The 18,547-nt window shown below is 43.4% G+C and overlaps 1 protein-coding gene across 1 annotated transcript; it reads right to left on the bottom strand.

The window, feature by feature from the left end:
* Positions 1 to 665: 665 nt before the first annotated feature.
* LOC134579246 (para-nitrobenzyl esterase-like) lies at positions 666 to 16,627 on the bottom strand. The gene is made up of 9 exons (XM_063438464.1): positions 16,555 to 16,627; positions 10,060 to 10,754; positions 9,587 to 9,694; positions 9,133 to 9,329; positions 8,622 to 8,824; positions 7,384 to 7,442; positions 6,166 to 6,333; positions 928 to 1,149; positions 666 to 849 (listed from the first exon to the last, which is right to left on the bottom strand). The coding sequence occupies exons 1-9, from the start codon at positions 16,569 to 16,571 to the stop codon at positions 707 to 709; spliced, it is 1,812 nt and encodes a 603-aa protein (XP_063294534.1). The 5' UTR covers positions 16,572 to 16,627; the 3' UTR covers positions 666 to 706.
* Positions 16,628 to 18,547: the final 1,920 nt, after the last annotated feature.

The raw sequence follows: 18,547 nt of genomic DNA, 5'->3' as shown, positions 1-18,547 counted from the left end.
ATTTAAGGTAAAACTTTGCTGTTTTGCAGAAACGTCAATGTTTACCTCGAAGGGTTAAACACACCTCCATCTGCTGTTACGCTGACCTAAAACTCGCTCACGTGATGTGGAAGCTCCCATCGGCATTGATTCAATTATTTCCTAAGGGGAAGCTTGAGTGCGTGCACATGGCAAGGTGCATCGGGTCCCCAATTCTCCTACATGTTGAGCTTTGGATAGGACCCTTGTGTAGGAGGTGATGCCTCTGCTATGATGTCGTGAGTTGAGAGTTAAGCAGTGCGGAAGGACACTCGGCGCTGGAAAAAGATAAGCAAAAAGCTTTTGTTTTGTAAATTTTTACTGCAAACAGGTTTGTATTCCAAGTATTTGTGTTTTTTTTTACCCAATACAATCTCCAGCAGCGAATATAGATACTGGTTCCTGTAGGCTGCCTGGTGTCCAAAATTATATAGTATTAGGATCATATTGCAATTTATATTTAACTCCATAACACCCAAAAATTGCAAAAAATATATTAATTTCTTTTCATGTTTCTCGAGGAATCTTACTAAAAGTCCACTTGGTTTCATAGTTAAACTATAATGTTGTAAGTCCATAGATACCAAACTCAAAAAGAAGCCGACTAACTGCCCAGCCGGCAGTGCACAGCAAGTGGAATTTTTGTCTTTTTGGTTTTTATTGGCATGCATACCATAGATCTTCCCGTCTAATTGATCCAGGCATACTGAAACATATCATACTTCTGCCATAAGGAGCATTGTGCATGGCGATAGTCTTCTTCGATTGTCAGCTCAGTGGACAGTAAAGCTGTACAGTTGGGATACTGCGGCCATTCATTCGGCATGACTCCTGAAAACAAAATTTCAATTATAGATTGAGAAGCTTAGTATTATCTATTATCCTTGTCTTCCTACATTCGTTTCTTACCTTCCTTGGCAAAATGAAGGAAGTATTTTCTAATTAATCTCTGGAATGCACGATCTTCCACTGTAGTTTCTCCTAACGCATGGTCCAATGTTCCGAATAGCCCCAAGGTGTCCAGCATGTGAAAAGCAAACCAGCTCTTGAAGGAGAATAGGTTACCGAGTTTAGCTGGACGGGACGGAGTGTAGGTGACCACATATCGATAAACTGGACTGGACAGCGCTTCTGTAATTGTTTATAAGGAGAATTCAGTGGCTTATTGTTCTACCCTGGCAACTGTACTACTTTTTTTTAAAGCTGCAATGAATCAAGTTTATGAATTTTCTATCATCTTCCAACAAAAATAGTTAGTTTTCACTTTTTGCCACCACTCTAAATTTGTCCGGCTTCTTAATATATATATGACCAAAATGATGCTGGAATTTGGATAGGTATGCACTTTTTTCAGTGTGTGTTTATATGTAATTTTATATTTTTTTCTTATTTTAATTATGTATAGTTCGACAATTAGACACATATATAACAATAATGCTGCATGTCAGTTTATACAACAAGCGGTAATGACCAAATTTACAATTCAGAAACCTAATCAAGAGTGCATTCGATTAACTGCAGGCCAATGGCTTTATCCTTCAGCTTACTACACTCGCCATACTGAAATTAACTGTACCAGTCCTAACTACTGCTGAGTGTTAGATATTTTTTTTAATAAAAATGTTCCGTCTTCTCTCCCACGCCGCCCCCCCACCCTTTAAATGTTTCTGTCGAAGAGCTGCACAATAAGATCACATCCCATTGTAAACCTAAATTGGTCTTTCAGCCAAATTTACTAATTCTAAGTAAAGATTACTTAATATTAGTACATTCAGCCCCTACTCGCTATACCGCGAGTAGGGGCATGTCTATTAAACAGTATAGAGCCTGTGGCTGCTCACGGTTAAACAAAAACAAGACCCTAGTGTTTCCCCACCCGAGCCGTGTGAGTGGGGGCTATTAAACTGAACGGGGGACCTATTGCCCCCACCCCTGAGCAGTGGGTGGGGCCCCAAATAAAAATGGGGAACCCATTGTCCTTCCCCTCCCCCCCTCCCCTGGCACCCCTCCCCTGAGCGGCGGGTGGGGGCCCTAAATAACAATAAGGGGGGGGGACCGATTGTCCTCCCCCCCCTCCCCCTGGGCCCTCGCCGATGAGCCTCAAGTGAAGGCCCTAAATGAAAATGTAAACCCCCCAACCCAAAAAAATTAATACACCCCAATAAAACTAAATGCCTGTAAATAAAAAAATAACTTACCATTTGATCACTTCTTTTTTCAGCTCCAAATAAGGCCGAATAAAAGTCCATAATACCCGTTGGACTTTGTTTTTTTGTTTTTTTTTAATTTTCAGACGCTAAAAAATAATCCATCTTCACCCCTGGAGGGTACCACACAAACTGAGCTTATAAAGCCTTGCCCCGCCCTGCAATTAGGCTCCAAACGTTCTGATTGGTTTAAGCCAACCAATCAGAGTGCTCTGACTGGTAAATGAAGAGACTAACAGGTACGTTTCTAAATTTACCTGTCACAGCACTCTGATTAGTTAACTTGAAATCCAACCAATCAGAGTGCTGTGTCATTTTATACAGCGTGGGAAAGTTCTTTGGAATTTTCCCATGCTGTGTAATTTGACTCATAACTCTCTGATTGGTTGTTTGATAGCAATTCGGGATTGATAGCATTCGGGTTACTTATACCTTCTGTTTTAATTATTGTAGGTTCCTGTCTAATTAGGGATAGGGAGGAGCTACCCATTGTTGTGGTGCCATTGATATGGCCAGGAAAAAAAATATTCACAAATATCTTGTCTTGTACATTGATGACAAACAATTTATCTCATACCATTAAAATCACAGTGTTACATACATATCGACCTAACTAACAATGCTATGACAATGAGTTAGTGAGTGGGGAGAGGCTTTGCAGCAATGGTCTTTTAGAGCAAGTTAAAGTCTGAAAATGAAACCATGTTTTTCATGCAGTCAGGAGAGGCGTGGCTAGGGTTACATGAACAAATGGGAATTGGGGGCACACCCAGAACATGCATAACCAAGCAATGGTGCTACTATAAAGACAACAACACATACAAAATACAGTTAAAGGAACAGCGCGCACACAAACAAAAATACAGCTTTACATTTAACAAAGCTATTTATAATCACCAATCTTTGCAAACAAACATGGAGCTTAAGTTCCACCATATGGCCATATTGTGTTAAGCCCACCACTATGTCTACTATGGCTACAGAAACAAAAGGGATTAAACTCCTAAATGGCAGAGGATTGAGCAGTGAGGCTGCAGGGGCATGTTCTATACAACAAAACTGCTTCATTAAGGTAACGTTGTTTTAATGCCTGCACTGTCATCTATTGGTAAATCAGAAATATCCTTAATGTAAATAGAAATGCATTTTCCATTATTCTTTTACTGTTTGCCTTGTTGCTCATATTGGAGGGATGAGGCTATTTTCCGGAGATCTGCTTGCGCGTTTGCATGATACAAATTAGACTACATTTTGAAATGTTCCTATTTCCCAAAGGTGCCTTTTCAAGTTAGTTGTGACGTCCAATTAAAATGTATATTAATCTACATATATTGAAGTGTGGGGGGAAAACTCCCCAAACCAATATTTGTTTATCTGAATTTACAAATATTTTTGATCTGCTTTCATACTGTAATAATCCTATCGATAGGAATATGTGGACCCAGCTATCTCTGCCCCAGTAAACCCATAACAACTTTCTCAAACCTCTGCCAGCAGTGGCGTACATACCGGGGTCGCAGGGGTCGCGGCTGCGACCGGGCCCGGCCCACCAGGGGGCCCGGCCGCCCTGCGACCCCGGTATGTATGTCACTGGGCCAGCCTCTTCTCCTGGGGGGCCCAAGAGCCGGCCACCTCAGGGCCCCCCGAGGCTGGCCCTGCTGTCACCCGGCTGGCCGGTCCTGCAGGCGCGCGAGGGAGCACTGTCTCCTAGGTGCTTCCTCTTCAGCTCCCTCGCGCACCGCACTGATACCGGAGCCGGAAGATGACGTCATCTTCCGGCTCCGGTATCAGTGCGGCGCGCGAGGGAGCTGAAGAGGAAGCACTCAGGAGACAGTGCTCCCTCGCGCGCCTGCAGGACCGGCCAGCCTGACTGCCCGCCGGGTGACCGGCCCCCAGGAGCCCAGCAGCACCACTGGACCCCAGGGAATCCCCTCAGCTCTCCCACAGGTAAGGAGGCTGGGGGGATTTAAAAAAAAGGTGTTTGTGAGTGTTAGTGTATGTTAGTGTTAGTGAGTGTGTGTGTTTGTGAGTGTGAGTGTATGTTAGTGTGTGTGAGTGTATGTTAGTGTGTGTGAGTGTATGTTAGTGAGTGTGTTAGTGTGTGTGAGTGTATGTTAGTGAGTGTATGTTAGTGTGTGTTTGTGAGTGTGAGTGTGTGTTTGTGAGTGTGAGTGTATGTTTGTGAGTGTGAGTGTATGTTTGTGAGTGTGAGTGTATGTTAGTGTGTGTGAGTGTATGTTAGTGTGTGTTAGTGAGTGTGTTAGTGTGTGTGAGTGTATGTTAGTGAGCGTATGTTAGTGTGTGTTTGTGAGTGTGAGTGTGTGTTTGTGAGTGTGAGTGTATGTTTGTGAGTGTGAGTGTATGTTTGTGAGTGTGAGTGTATGTTTGTGAGTGTGAGTGTATGTTTGTGAGTGTGAGTGTATGTTTGTGAGTGTGAGTGTATGTTTGTGAGTGTGAGTGTATGTTTGTGAGTGTGAGTGTATGTTAGTGTGTGTGAGTGTGTGTTAGTGTGTGTGAGTGTGTGTGAGTGAGTGTGTTAGTGTGTGTGAGTGTATGTTAGTGTGTTTGTGAGTGTGTGTTTGTGAGTGTATGTTTGTGAGTGTGAGTGTGTGTGAGTGTATGTTAGTGTGTGTTTGTATGTTAGTGTGTGTTTGTATGTTAGTGTGTGTTTGTATGTTAGTGTGTGTTTGTATGTTAGTGTGTGTTTGTGAGTGTTAGTGTGTGTGAGTGTATGTTAGTGTGTGTGAGTGTGTTAGAGTGTGTTATAGTGTGAGTGTGTTAGTGTGTGAGTGTATGTTAGTGTGTGAGTGTATGTTAGTGTGTGAGTGTATGTTAGTGTGTGAGTGTATGTTAGTGTGTTTGTGAGTGTTAGTGTGTGTTAGTGTTAGATTGTGTGTTAGTGTTAGATTGTGTGTGTTAGTGTGTGTTGTAGTGTGTTAGTCTTAGAGTGTGTGTGTGTGTTAGAGTGTGTTAGTGTGTGTGTCTGTTACTGAGTATGTTTGTGTGCATCTGTTAGTGAGTGTGTATGTATGTCTGTCACTGAGTGTGTGTCTGTCAGTAAATGTGTGCGTCTGTTCATGAGAGTGTGTGTGTCTTAAGCACTTACCTTTCTCCAGCGCCGGACTCCCTTGGCGCTGGGAATCTCTCCGCCCCGATCCGCCTCTCAGCTCCGAATGCGCATGCGTGGCAAGAGCCACGCTCGCATTCAAACCGCCCATAGGAAAGCATTATTCAATGCTTTCCTATGGACGTTCAGCGTCTTCTCACTGTGATTCTCACAGTGAGAATCGCAGAAAATCCTCTAGCGGCTGTCAATGAGACAGCCGCTAGAGGCTGGATTAACCCTCAGTGAAACATAGCCGTTTCTCTGAAACGGCTATGTTTTCAGCTGCAGTTTTAAAACTAGAGACCTGGCACCCAGACCACTTCATTGAGCTGATGTGATCTGGGTGTCTGTAGTGGTCCTTTAAGTGTATGTGTTTATGCATGCACTTGCGTACATACCGCGGTCACACAGGTCGCAGCCCTGCGACCCGGTGCCCGCCGCCATGTGTTGCGGACCCAGCCCGCACAGAGTAAGCGCGCGGGGGGGCCCACGGATCAGTTTTCGCACCGGGGCCCCATGGGTTGTGTGTACGCCACTGTCTGCCAGCAATATAATTACCCTCATTGATTTCCAGGATGGATTCGACAATTTGTATCAGCAGCTGAACCTGCTCAGAGTGGACGTTGCCTAGTCCCTAATGGAAGATGATCGGGACATATCTTCTCAACAACGTCCAATATATGTGGACAATACATTCAAAGCATTAGCTCATGACTTGGATCAAACTGGACCCAGAGAGAAAAGCTAGGATTATAACTCGCTGTATTGTTCGGACATTGCATGACATGTAGAGACCGTTTATCAGTCCAATATGCATGTCAGTTGGTAACATACCTGCAGCACGTCTGGCTAGCTCATTACTGGGACATGTTGCACGTACGTCCGATACCATGGTCATGTAGGCTTTTTCCACACAACGAGTCGGTTCAGAGCAGAATTCTGAGGTGGGATACAAGGCCAGTGCTTCCTTTGAAAGACTTTCTCCGAAGGAATTGAGTTTTGCTGTGAACAAGAAAGGCCTTGTCAGTTGTGTAAAGAAATATATTAAACTTCATAATTTCTAATTTTAGGTTATCTTTTACTATTTGTCCAGAACCCTGTAGCTGTCACGTTTCCCTTGCCTTGATACAGCAGGGTCGCATCCGATTGGTTAGTAAAATAAACTACTCAGCTTGCCATTCAGCACCCTTGTGTAGCGATCCCCTGATGGTGCGGCATTATAATGATCGCCGGCTGCTGCGGTCCTACGAAGTCTTATAGACCCGCCTCCATCCTTATCAAAGATGGCGCCGACGTGCGTGCGACGTCACGTAAACGATGCGCACGTTTTGGGGTCAACCTTATTGAAACCCAATTTAGCATTTAGTCAGTGCCCTGTCGTGGTTTCCACTAGTTGGTTGTCAGAGAGTGTGTTCTTGTTCTAGTTCTTTTTGAGATTTGAATTTTTGGCTTGTATTTTGACTTTCCCTAATTCTGGAGTCCTTGACCTTTGAATTGTTTCCTCAGTCTGTCTCTTTCTGTGTCCCTGACCTCGGCGAGTATTTTGACCATTCTCATTTACGTTAAGTCCGTCCATTCTAAGGCCCGGTATACGTGGTCCCTGTTTATTGTTTGTAGGGATGTGCATGGGCAAAAAAAAATCAATTCGGGTAAGTAAAAAAATGTGTCTGCTTCGGCAATTTGGACCAATGGCATCCGGTACAGTTCAGCACTTCCGAAACATCTGAAGGGCTCCCTAACCCTACGCCTAACCACCACAACCACTTACACATCTATAGGGCTCCCAGTGCAAAGACTGCCCCCACAACCACTTACACATCTGTAGGGCTCCTAGTGCCAGGAATTAGCTTTTTGGTCAAGATTCCTGTTATCATTTACGTAATTTTTCCTCCCTCTTTCTTGTTTTGCCACTCTTTGGCAATTCAGCACTTCGGACATTCTGAAGCATCCAAATGTCCAAAATCCGTCCGAATTTACATTCGGAACAAAACGACTTGCACATGTCTATTTGTACATATAGTAATCGTGACCGTAACTTCTCAGGTGCTGTACCTTTCACAAACCACTGATAATCTTCTTCTGACCACACAGATATATTTGCATAGACTGGCCTGTGGAGAAAAAGGACCATAGTAATTGAGACAAATATATCATATTATATTGAATACCTGTATAACTATCCCACTACGCCACCATACACAGACATTTCTTCATTGGACCTTAAAGAGCTATGTGATCGTAATAATCAGTTTATCGGTTGTCATTAAGTGATGCTACATCTGAGGATTTTTGTGAAAATATACATTGAAATCAATATGGAATTACAATGGAACTGTTAGAATAATTGCTTCTGTATTTTGTTAAAATCTCAAAAAACAAAAACAAAAAAAAACAAAGCTTGAAAGAGAAACCAAAACCATACCATAATGAGCTGGATCAGTACTGGCCCTAACTCATAGTGGTGTGCACAGCATTGCTGTACCATCAAAAACTGTGACTAATTGGTTAAATTAATGATCCTGTTGCTATCCATGTTTGTAGTGGTTATGGTGCTTTGAAGGAACACTAGATAGTGTCAGGAACACAAACATGCACTAGTGGAGGAATCGCCATTTAGTTTCCCAGGCCTCTCTCCGTTAAGATTAAATGTTATTTTACTCACCTTTTTGCCCCATGCCAGGATGGCCCCATCTCCATGGTTGAGATAATCAGTTTTGATGATCACAAATGCATTCATGATAAAACGCGGTGTCTCGCAATCAGTATCTCCTCATAGAGATGCATTGAATCAATTTATCTCTATGGGGAACGTTCGGCATCTCCATGCAGAGACAACAGACGCTGAACGTAGGTGCTGCACACTGTGCATCTCGGACACAGGAAACACATCTAGTGGCCATCTGAGTGACTGCCAATAGAAGTGTAACTAGCAATGTAAACCATGCCTTTTCCCTAAAAAGGCAGTGTAACATTAAGTTGTCATGTTTCTGGTGACTAAAGCGTCCCTTTAACACTTTGAACTTCAAAACTGTAGTAATTAGAATGAAATAACATTCACATTTATTAATGTTTACAGTGATATTTCTCCCAACTTACCTGTTAAACTTATCAAGTCTTTCCCGTACAATAGTTTTTGCCAACCAATGCCATATAATTGTTGGTTCTGTTGCCCTATATGCGACCAATTTACTAAAATCTGTACGGGCTTTCTCTCTTTCAATACGTGAAATATTTTCGACTGTAAAAACTGCAGTTGCTGCATTCATTAAACAGAAACGCAAGGGTCTTACGCATATTCAGTTTCCTGAAGAGTGGTGCCAATCACATACGGTACATCACTATGGCCTTCAATCTTCTTCTTCCAAGCTTCAAGTGGAGCTACTGGAACCACATGCCCATCTACCACAGCCACTGGTCCAGCAAACCCTCCTTTCCGTGGTAAGTCACACAGGTCCTCAGCTGCCCAATCTGGGTACACGAACCATGGAATTGACTAGGAGTAAAAGAAGAAACTAAAGAAAGGGTACAGATTCCCATTTGACTATGGTACACAAAACTCAATGGGTGCTCTGTATAAAAGACTAATATGACAATTAAAAAAAAAAAAAAAAAAAAATATGGAACAGCAATAATGGCAACTAATAAAATGTTGCTGTTCTAGAACTTGGCCCAACTTGGCCCCAGAATTGTTATTTATCCATACTGATATTTAAAAAAAAATATGTTTTATTCAATATGGAATGCTCTCTGTGTATTCTGTTGGTATGTTTGTGACTTCCAGTAACTAGGTCTGTCTCTTACCTGAAGGATCTTGGGCACACTCAGTTGTCGTAGACACTCTACATCCTTGCATCCAGTCTTCTGCAGGAAAACTAGATTATTCTTTTCTGCATCGGTCAAACTAGCTTGGAATACGGAGGATCCACTTATATCGATTGCCCGATGGAAAAGGCCCTTGGCCAATGGAGACACCATCATAGCCCAAACTGAGGTTCCACCTTCAGTGCCAACAAAAGAGTAAGACACTTTATTTATAAGAAGTCAACTAGAAGTTTCTGTATCCACTTTCATAATGAAGTAGGATTGGCAACATGATAAGCAAGCATATTATAGGTTCATTCTGAGCGTAACAAAAATCACATTCAATTTAAATGTTTAAATATCACAAAGTACATTTTTAAAATATACAGCATGTGGCAATATATCACCTGAAGATGCTTTACAGTGATCTTGTATTTATTTTTATTAGCATTACCTGAACTCTGGCCGTAGATGGTCACCTTATTTGGGTCGCCACCAAAGTGCTGGATGTTACTCTGTACCCATCGAAGAGCAGCCACCTGGTCCATGAAGCCATAATTACCTTAAATTGAAGGCGTTAAGAAACCACATTATGATACAGATCATAGCGATTGCAAGGACAGAGAAAGACACTGAGAGAAGAGGTAATGATCATTGTATGGGCCTGAAAACAGAAGATAAAACTCATCAGTAAGAATTGGTTGATTGGAGGTTAAGTGGTAGTGAGTATGACTGATAAGTGAGAGTGAAAACAATATGAAGGAGGATAGGTGGCAGTTGGTCCTCAAGGTTTTTGGGTGGTAGTTCCAGGTGGATGGAAGAGAAGTGTTGGTGACTACACATGTGGAAAATTAAGTACAGGGAAGAGTGAGACTAGTATCGGTTTTCTCTGTTGTTGAAGAGGTTACGTTTTAACAAGGGGTTCACCAGATGTGTTGCTTAGGGAACCTTCCCTCAGTAGCTCCAGTGCCATGAATCCAAAAGCATTGAGACGGTAGTTGAAGCTGACATGGACAACCTGTCCATGCTCAGTCAAGTCTTCTGTTGGACAGTATCCAGGTTCTGATCCACTCAGTATGTGCAGATAACCTCCGTGAAACCAAACCATAACTGGTAACTTAGAATCAGAGTTCATGGCTGGAGTCCAGACATTCACATACAAGCAATCTTCTGAGCCCATGACTTTACCATCCTCTCCTACAGGCTGCACCTGGGCACACATGGATCCAAATTTGGTTGCATCTAGAGTATTATTCCAACAAGTAGGCATCTGTGGAGGCCTCCAGCGTAATTTTCCTGTAGGTGGGCTGGCATAAGGGATCCCTTTAAACATATAAGCCATACCACAGTGCACACCACGAACTTTCCCACATTCTATAACTGTATCTACTGAGGTGCAGGCTGACTTCCCAGACAGGTACGACAATCCAGCAACGAGGAAACACAGGCCTAGACCACCTCCAATCACTGCCAGTGTTATTTTATAGTTTGGAAGTGCACATGAGGATCTGGAGACATTCCTCTGCAATATTTCTTCTTCTTCTTCTTGTTCTTCGGCATCTGAGCCCACCAAAGGTTTGACCTCCGACTCAGAGGCATGTTCATTCAGTCTCACTGTCCTCCTGCCATAAAGAAAAAAGAAACCAGTTATTACAACTCAGAACCAAAAAGGGTTTGATTGGAGCAGCCGAACTGACTGGTCGCATCTCTGGAGAGCTCCGAGATCTACGGGCCCAAATCAAGAGAAACTCAAATTTTTTACCCCCCAAAAAAGCTACCCTAGCCCACACACGGCGACAGGCGGCACAACAATGGGCAGGAAACATAAAAAGCCAAAACCCGACCCGCCCCGGCCGGGCACCAGCATAGGGGATCTATGGCGCCGAGCACGTGGCGATCCGGAGCCTGACTTAAACGCCTACATGGATGACTTTATTGACACCGACGAAGGTCTCTCTGAGCCTGAGGAGTTATGCCCACCGGCAATGCACACCCTGACACAGCCTCAGGCAAAGCCGGACACTGCCCCGGTAACTAAGGCCGAGATGAGGGAGCTGTTGGCGGAGCTCCGCAAAAACATACAGGGCGATATGGCTGCAATGAGAAAAGATATTCAGGGCCTGACACATCGGGTGAGCACTGTGGAGCAAGACTGTCACAACCACACGAGACAAATGTCCACGCTCCAGCAGGAGGTGCAAACGCTACAACTACAGCACCTGAGGATGGAACAGACTATGGCGGCACTGGAGGACTCGCGTCGAGCCCAAAACATAAAGGTTAGAGGCATTAAAGAGACGGTCCCAGAGTCTGAACTCCCCCACTTTATACGACGTCTAATTGGCACACTCCTACCGCCAAAGCAGGCCAAAGGGGTAGTAATAGACGGCCTGTTCAGAATCCCGAAACCGCCTACGGCTCCCCAGACAGCACCCAGGGACTTGATTATCAAATTCCAAAAGCGCCAGGACAAGATGGCTGTAATGGCCGCCGCCAGAGGTAACTCACCCCTCATATTCGAAGACCTGGCCCTCTCACTTTACACAGATCTCTCTAGAGGGACGGTGGCCTGGCGCGCAACTCTCCGGCCCTTCACCACCCTGCTCCGCGCACACTCCATCAAATACCAGTGGCGCACCCCGCACAAACTTCAGGTGATCCAGGGAGAAAATACCTACCATATAGCGGACCTGCAGGAAGCGAAGACGCACCTTGCCGCTTTGGGCCTCCACCGGACTCACTCCAACAGCCCCGAGCTCCTTCCAAACCACACGAGTGGAACCCAGCCACTGCAGAAACCTTTGTCCCGAGAGCCGCTACCCGCAATACACGGACAGCAACCCCCACCTGAGGGACCTGACCGAGTTGCTCTGCGGAGGGAAGGCCTGAACAGCGAGCTACGACCCGGAGAGATCATCATTTGGGACACCGGTTGACGGGTGAATACGACAAGACTATATGGGACTCATGGCCCCCGTACAGTTATCCCCACATTTACAGTGGGCAATATTGCTATATTCTTACCACAACCTAGGGGCCACCATGTGACCAGGGTAACTTGACTATTGGAATATGTCCCTGTCCCGCTTGGTTTTTCTTTCTCTATTTAGTGTTCATTGTTCCTCCTTATGATTTTACATGTCTTGACGTGGTGAAACACAATCCAAGAGATAGCTACTTTACCTCTACAATTAATAAGTTTGACCCAGACGGGCGTAATGCATATAAGCAGAAATGTTATGTTTCCCTCACTGACTCAACTATCTTGTATAGAACTTAGAAATGTGTTGCCAGCTCCAATGCCACGTTATGTTTTACTGTACAGGTTGTTACATTGCTTGTTATAGTGCTCGAGGCTGAACAAAACTGATGGCCTTTACACACTAACTTACACTCACACATAACTAGCCCTCCCGGCCTTACTCTCTTCCCTATGTGCCAGACCTGTGCCACGCTGTTTGTTGAACCTAATATGCTGTTTGACACCTCTTGATCATTAACTACGGGACCAGGGGTCACGGCTCCCACGGATCTTAATGTGGTGCAGATTGTCACACTCACATCACACTTTCTGCCGCACAACCCGACAAGAAGCATTTAATCACGAAGGCTTAGTCGTTGCTGACCCACAATCACATCACACTCAGCCAAGAACACTAATCCTTAAGACTGCACCACTTGTCCCTAACACCCCCACACTAGCACTTACCTCTTCAGTCACTCAGGGTGGCAAACTTAGCTGGCATAACACCTGTAGGAACATCTAACTGCATGTTTAACTATCACTTAGGCATATCTTGCAGCAGCAAAACGTGATCTTTAATGTTAAACATGTAACTGCGTTAATCTTGTTAACGTGCAAACGTATACTATGAGAAGTCTCTAACGTTACATGTTTGATATCTGCATCTATCATTACTTCTGCGACTTTAGCTTAAACAAACATGCCTAGCCTATGTATTAATACTTGCTATGTATATCAAACTCTCTAAGCAACGTCCATAGCTACTGTTTATCACCTTGCTTTTAAAAAAAAAAAAACAAATTGTGTGCAAGATCTCATGTCTACCCCTACGCTCCAATTGTGCCTAACGTGTTTGAGGATTGCCTTTGGGGTACCTCATAAACAATTGTTATCACTATGCACACTTCAAAAATAAAGAATTAAAAAAAAAAAAAAAAAAGGGTTTGATTGGAGCTACAGAGGACTTGTTAGAGGGTATGGCCTCCATCATGACACAAACATGCCAATAAAGATTAAGAGCTGCACCTTTTTAACTAATTTTACGACTTATTTGTTTTAAAATGGCCAAGTACCTCCCTGAAAACGTGGGATATGTGGAACTCGTGGAGATCGCGTAACAAATAAATGTGAATGTACCTACCAAATGGGTGGGAGACTGCAGACCGTCATGGGGACATGGAGAGTGAGAGATGGAAGAAATTATTAGACCCCCTACGGGGATATGCCAAATGTATAACCACCGCATACTGAACCATAAGGAAAGTGGAACACAATGTTTGCTGGGTACAAGACATGTACGCCATACGTGTTTTCATTGCCAGCTGTATAAGAGTTGATACTTTGCATCGTGTATTGTGCATTGATGAAGTCTATTTACCTCCCCCCTCCCCCTTCTTTTCTGTACCCTTAATTGCTCAAAACAAAAAAATTGTCAAATTGAAAAAAAATTACAAAAAATGGCCAAGTGAACATATGCAGTTTGAGCCTTCCAAATGATATTAGTTTTACAGTCACTGCAAATATTGAGATACTTCTTTATTGATATATATGACCATTTTGCTGCAAGAGAAGATGATATTTCTAGTGTAGTACAGTCTCTAATCTGGGGGTTTTATTTTCTATATCAAATCTCTATTGCTAAGATTATAGAGCCCCTTCCCTCCCTCCCCTCCCATACATATTTGTATTCAGAAGAAAAAATAAAAAATAAATAAAGGGGTCCCAACACATTTTGTCTTCCACTGAGGAAGTCTACACACCAGACAAAACGCGTTGGGACTCCTTTATTATTGTGTCTAAGGGAGATTAATCTACCCCTGACTATTTGGCAGCCAATCATCCTTTCATAATAGTAAAATATATATATAGCATAAAGTTAAGAGTAGAAGCGTAGAGTAGCTAAATTATCATCAGTCAAAAAACAGAAGAAGAAGGGAAGGTTCTGCTTTTACAAGTCGAGAAGCAATACCTACCAGAACCTGTTTTGTAGTCTCTGCATATTATAAGTGAGCAATCGTCACAACCTGCCAACCATTGGTGTGTGCAGAATAATGTATTAAGGTGTGTACCCAGACAGAAGCGTTACCTGTTACTTGGCACCCACGGTGAAACTGCATGTTGGCACCCTCCCCCACCCCTGAATGGTAACTTTTTTAGTGCTCTGCATTGCCCATTGAGTGTATCTGTTGACCCTCCTTGTGTGCTTCTCCTAATCCCCTCATATCTCCTTACATGTGTTTTATTTCTCCCCCCCCATCCCCCTCTGTGTTTCATACCTTCCCTTACGGTCCCTGATCTACTGTTACACCATTGTTCACTTCTTCAATAGCAACATTTCTATTGCTTAAACTAACTAAAACACAGTGAGTGGGGGTGGGGGGGGGGCGGGGGGGTGGGGGTGCTATTGGTGCACCTGTGTGAAGGTGGTACCTTTTTATTTTTTTGAAAAGATGAATAACAGTACACCATTCTTTTTGTGCTCTATTTGTGACCGCTTGCGCTGGTTTGGTTTGGAGATATTGCACATTATGTTTGTCCATCCCTGCGCACTTTGTATCCCATGTTATTAAATTTAAAATAAAATACACCCGTTCAGGTCCAAAATTCACCTTTCAAAATCATGGGGTGCCAACTTTCAAGCCGGTTCTAGGTTTTGCAGCTGTGTGGTGTGGCTGTGCATGATATCTGTGTGTGTTTGTCTGTGTGAGAGTAGTTGTGATTGATGTGTTGTTGTGTGTGAGGAAGCTGTATGTGGTGTCCAACCTTTCCACGCTTTACTATTTTTGTATTAAATTATTACATATGTTGTTCATGGCGCTCCATTGAGTGGAGCTTCGCACCCCAACAGGTGCAGGTCTCCGTGAATGCTCCTTGCACTCTAGGATCACAAGAGCACACACGCACAGTGATCTGCACTCAGCCAAGGTGCAGTCCACAAGCTCTCTTACAGCAATAAGGGGGTTCAGGGCCAGCCAGGGAGATCTTTTGATCTCTATGCCAGCTCATGCATCATCAGGGTGTCCTAATGGCCATCTCCTTGCCACCATATTTCTTGCTCTCCTGGCCACTTCATCGTCTTACTTTTGTACTCATGCGCATGCAAAACACAAAGCAAGGTCTAAATAGGAGACCGTGAGATAATCGATAGATAATCGCAAGTATGCGTAGATACAATGATGTGTGACTGATGACCGAGTAACTGGAAATCAAAGAAATCCCAATACAGGCAAAACGAGCTCCTTATAAACCTTCTATCTTCATAAAAAGTAACCCAGTACATTGTATACCATACATTACTGGTATTTGTTCTATGCCCCTTATTTTGTGCCGTATAAATTCTGCCGCATTGACGTTTCATATTTTCATTTCAGTTTTAAAATCATCTTAAAGATTTTTTTCATACTGGTCACTTTTATATTTGGAGGATATCGTAGCGTATTATATTGATCCACACTCTGTGTTATTCATTAACCCCTTAAGGACACATGACATGTCATGATTCCCTTTTATTCCAGAAGTTTGGTCCTTAAGGGGTTAAAGATGAATTGTCAGATATTCCGAGAAACTCAAACCATTGGCCGACTCGGAGAATCTATTTTGGCCTAAAATGAGACACTCACTTTCAGTTCCTGACAAGTCATTCGTGAGTAAATAACCTTGTAAACTGCGCATATAAAAGTGCAGGCATGTCTATTAAATCGTGTGTTTGTAAAATACAAACATTTGGCTACACTCACGGCCTGGAATAGGTGCACTTTCTTTATTCAAACTGCATAGAATCCAGAGATCGACGTTTCAGTCTCTCCTGGGACTTTCATCAGGATAAAGATGAATCGTGTTTATAGATCCGTAACGTGCCTCCATGTCTGAAACACTCCACATATTGTGTGCTGGTACCTAAAGTGTTAACATTGTAATGTATAAAATAAACCTAATGTTTTGTATAGAAACGGCAGTATATTGGACTGACCCCAAGTTGTTAGGCAAAGACTATTATCCTGGTACATCATCTGTCATGAAGGTGTTAATACAGGCTTGCCAAGATCCTTCGCACACATGGAACTCTCACGAAAGAGGGATGGTTAACCATCTGGTTCCCTGGTTGCTCCTAGTCGTGCCCCCAAAACCCTTCGCCCCCCCGAATCAGCCACCAGTCGTCCAGAATTATATTTACTCACTTGTCTATGTTCTCCATGCTGCAGTTATGGCTGGGAACAGAAGCCAGCTCCTCCCTCACCCCTCCCAACAGTCGAGCAACCTTTGTGCCTTATCCCGGTCCCCAAACGCCACCTTCTGCTTACTTCTAGTGCGTGTGTCAGTTTATTGCCTGGGGCTTCTGTGTCTCAGCTTAACCGGAATGAAAACATTGAAAAGATGTTCATACAAATAGCATCGTGATTTATGTGTCAATCCAGCTCCATTCTAATGAATATATTCCTCAGTGCAGGTCGGTGTATAATTATTCTAAAAAAAAAAAAAAAATACCATTTATGAGAAATCCAAAAATGTAATTTTCCTTTAGGAATTGGGAATTGTAGAAAACTCACAAGAAAAAATGCATATTTTAGTCCAAAGCGACAGAGTTGTATTAACGCAGAGGCCCTGAGCACAATTTAATATAATACAATAAGTTTCATTATTTATATGTGTGAATACATAGCCCTCCATGCTGACTCAACTCGCGGGGTCGGATAGTTACCCCATTGCAGCAGTTTCTCCCTAGCGCGGACCTCCTTGGCACTTTTAAAATTCCACTGAACGCTTTGATAATTGGCACACTGATATCAAGTAGATGATCCCAAGTTGTGAAAGCAGTCACATAAACAGTAAGTTATATACGATGCAGCGTCATACGTATCAATTTCTTAAAACACTGTATATTGCGTAACCATTAACGTTTTATAATATCACAGGCATTCATCGATTGTGGAGTCGGAGTTATGCGCAGGCACAGTATATTTAAATAGTCTCTTATGGAAGCACATCCTCCACCATTGGCATCTTATAAAATGTGACGCAAATGGGCGAGGTTAAAGGGGCGGGCCAGAGGTGAAAGTCACATTATTAGTGCCCCCCAAAGGGGGTGGTGCAGTGTATGCCAGGCTGACTGCCAATACCACTTGAAGGTTGGACAATGCAGAGAACGGGAAACCAGGGAACAAACTCGGGACAGCAGGACAAGACCCTGAAATAGTTGGCAGGTCTGTGTAGGCACTGATGTATGCAGATCTGCATTTACAGCTCCTCGATTGATTCCAATGCAAGTATTCCCTCAGTTGCTCTAGATTGTAATGCCTAGGAATATTGACTGCTGTCAGAATTACCTTTCATACTGGAAAAATAAGCGGCTAAGGACTTTATATTTTGAAATTGATTTTATTTCCAAAATGTGGATAACTTGCACATTCCACCCCTCCACTTCCTATCCCTCCACCACCCCCTCCGTGGTACAGGTTCAAGACACCTTGTCATCTATCTTGTCTACTCTTCAGTCACTTAACGAGAGGATGACCAAGATAGAAACCATCATCCCTACGGTTATCAACGCAGCTGATGTTCCAGCCCCCCCGCACCTGCACCCTCAAATACACAGGGTAGTGCCATTACTATTCCCTCCACTTCACACATCATCGCCCCTGCACTTTCGGTTCCAGCTTCCATTAAGAAAGGCATTTTAGATGGCAAGGATGTCAGCCTAGTCTCTCTCTCCTTATTGCTTCGCAGGACATTTTAGAAAATAGAGCTTTTAATTACGAAGATATTTCTGTGATCCTAAAAACTAGGCACCCACGTCTTAATAAAAAACTCTCCATCCCCGAATTCGTTCTCAGCTTTGGACTATACAGAGATGTCATCTGCTCTGTATACTCTCAGAGGCAAGAGGAATTCGACCTCTATTTACAGAAAGTGGTATGGTAAAGCGAAACCCCCATACTTATCTGTTATTGCCTGTTCGCTGCCTGCCCTTACTTTTGGAACCATGTCTGACTATTCTTCTGGATTTGCCCTTGTCTCTACTGCGTATTGGAAACACCTTTCATGCACAGATCCTGTGCACAGATTCACAGTCCTAGTGGTTTTTAACCTTCTCACCTTGGGCTGTGTATATCTGCAAGGCTGAGCACAAATCTCTGCCTACCGGACTCCCAACTAAGGTAAGCCGTGACAAAA

This window comes from Pelobates fuscus, chromosome 12 (assembly GCF_036172605.1).
Source record: "Pelobates fuscus isolate aPelFus1 chromosome 12, aPelFus1.pri, whole genome shotgun sequence".
NCBI classification, from domain to species: Eukaryota; Metazoa; Chordata; class Amphibia; order Anura; family Pelobatidae; genus Pelobates; species Pelobates fuscus.
The sequence above is the reverse complement of the archived record's forward strand: the minus strand, read 5'-3'. Positions and strand labels throughout refer to the sequence as shown.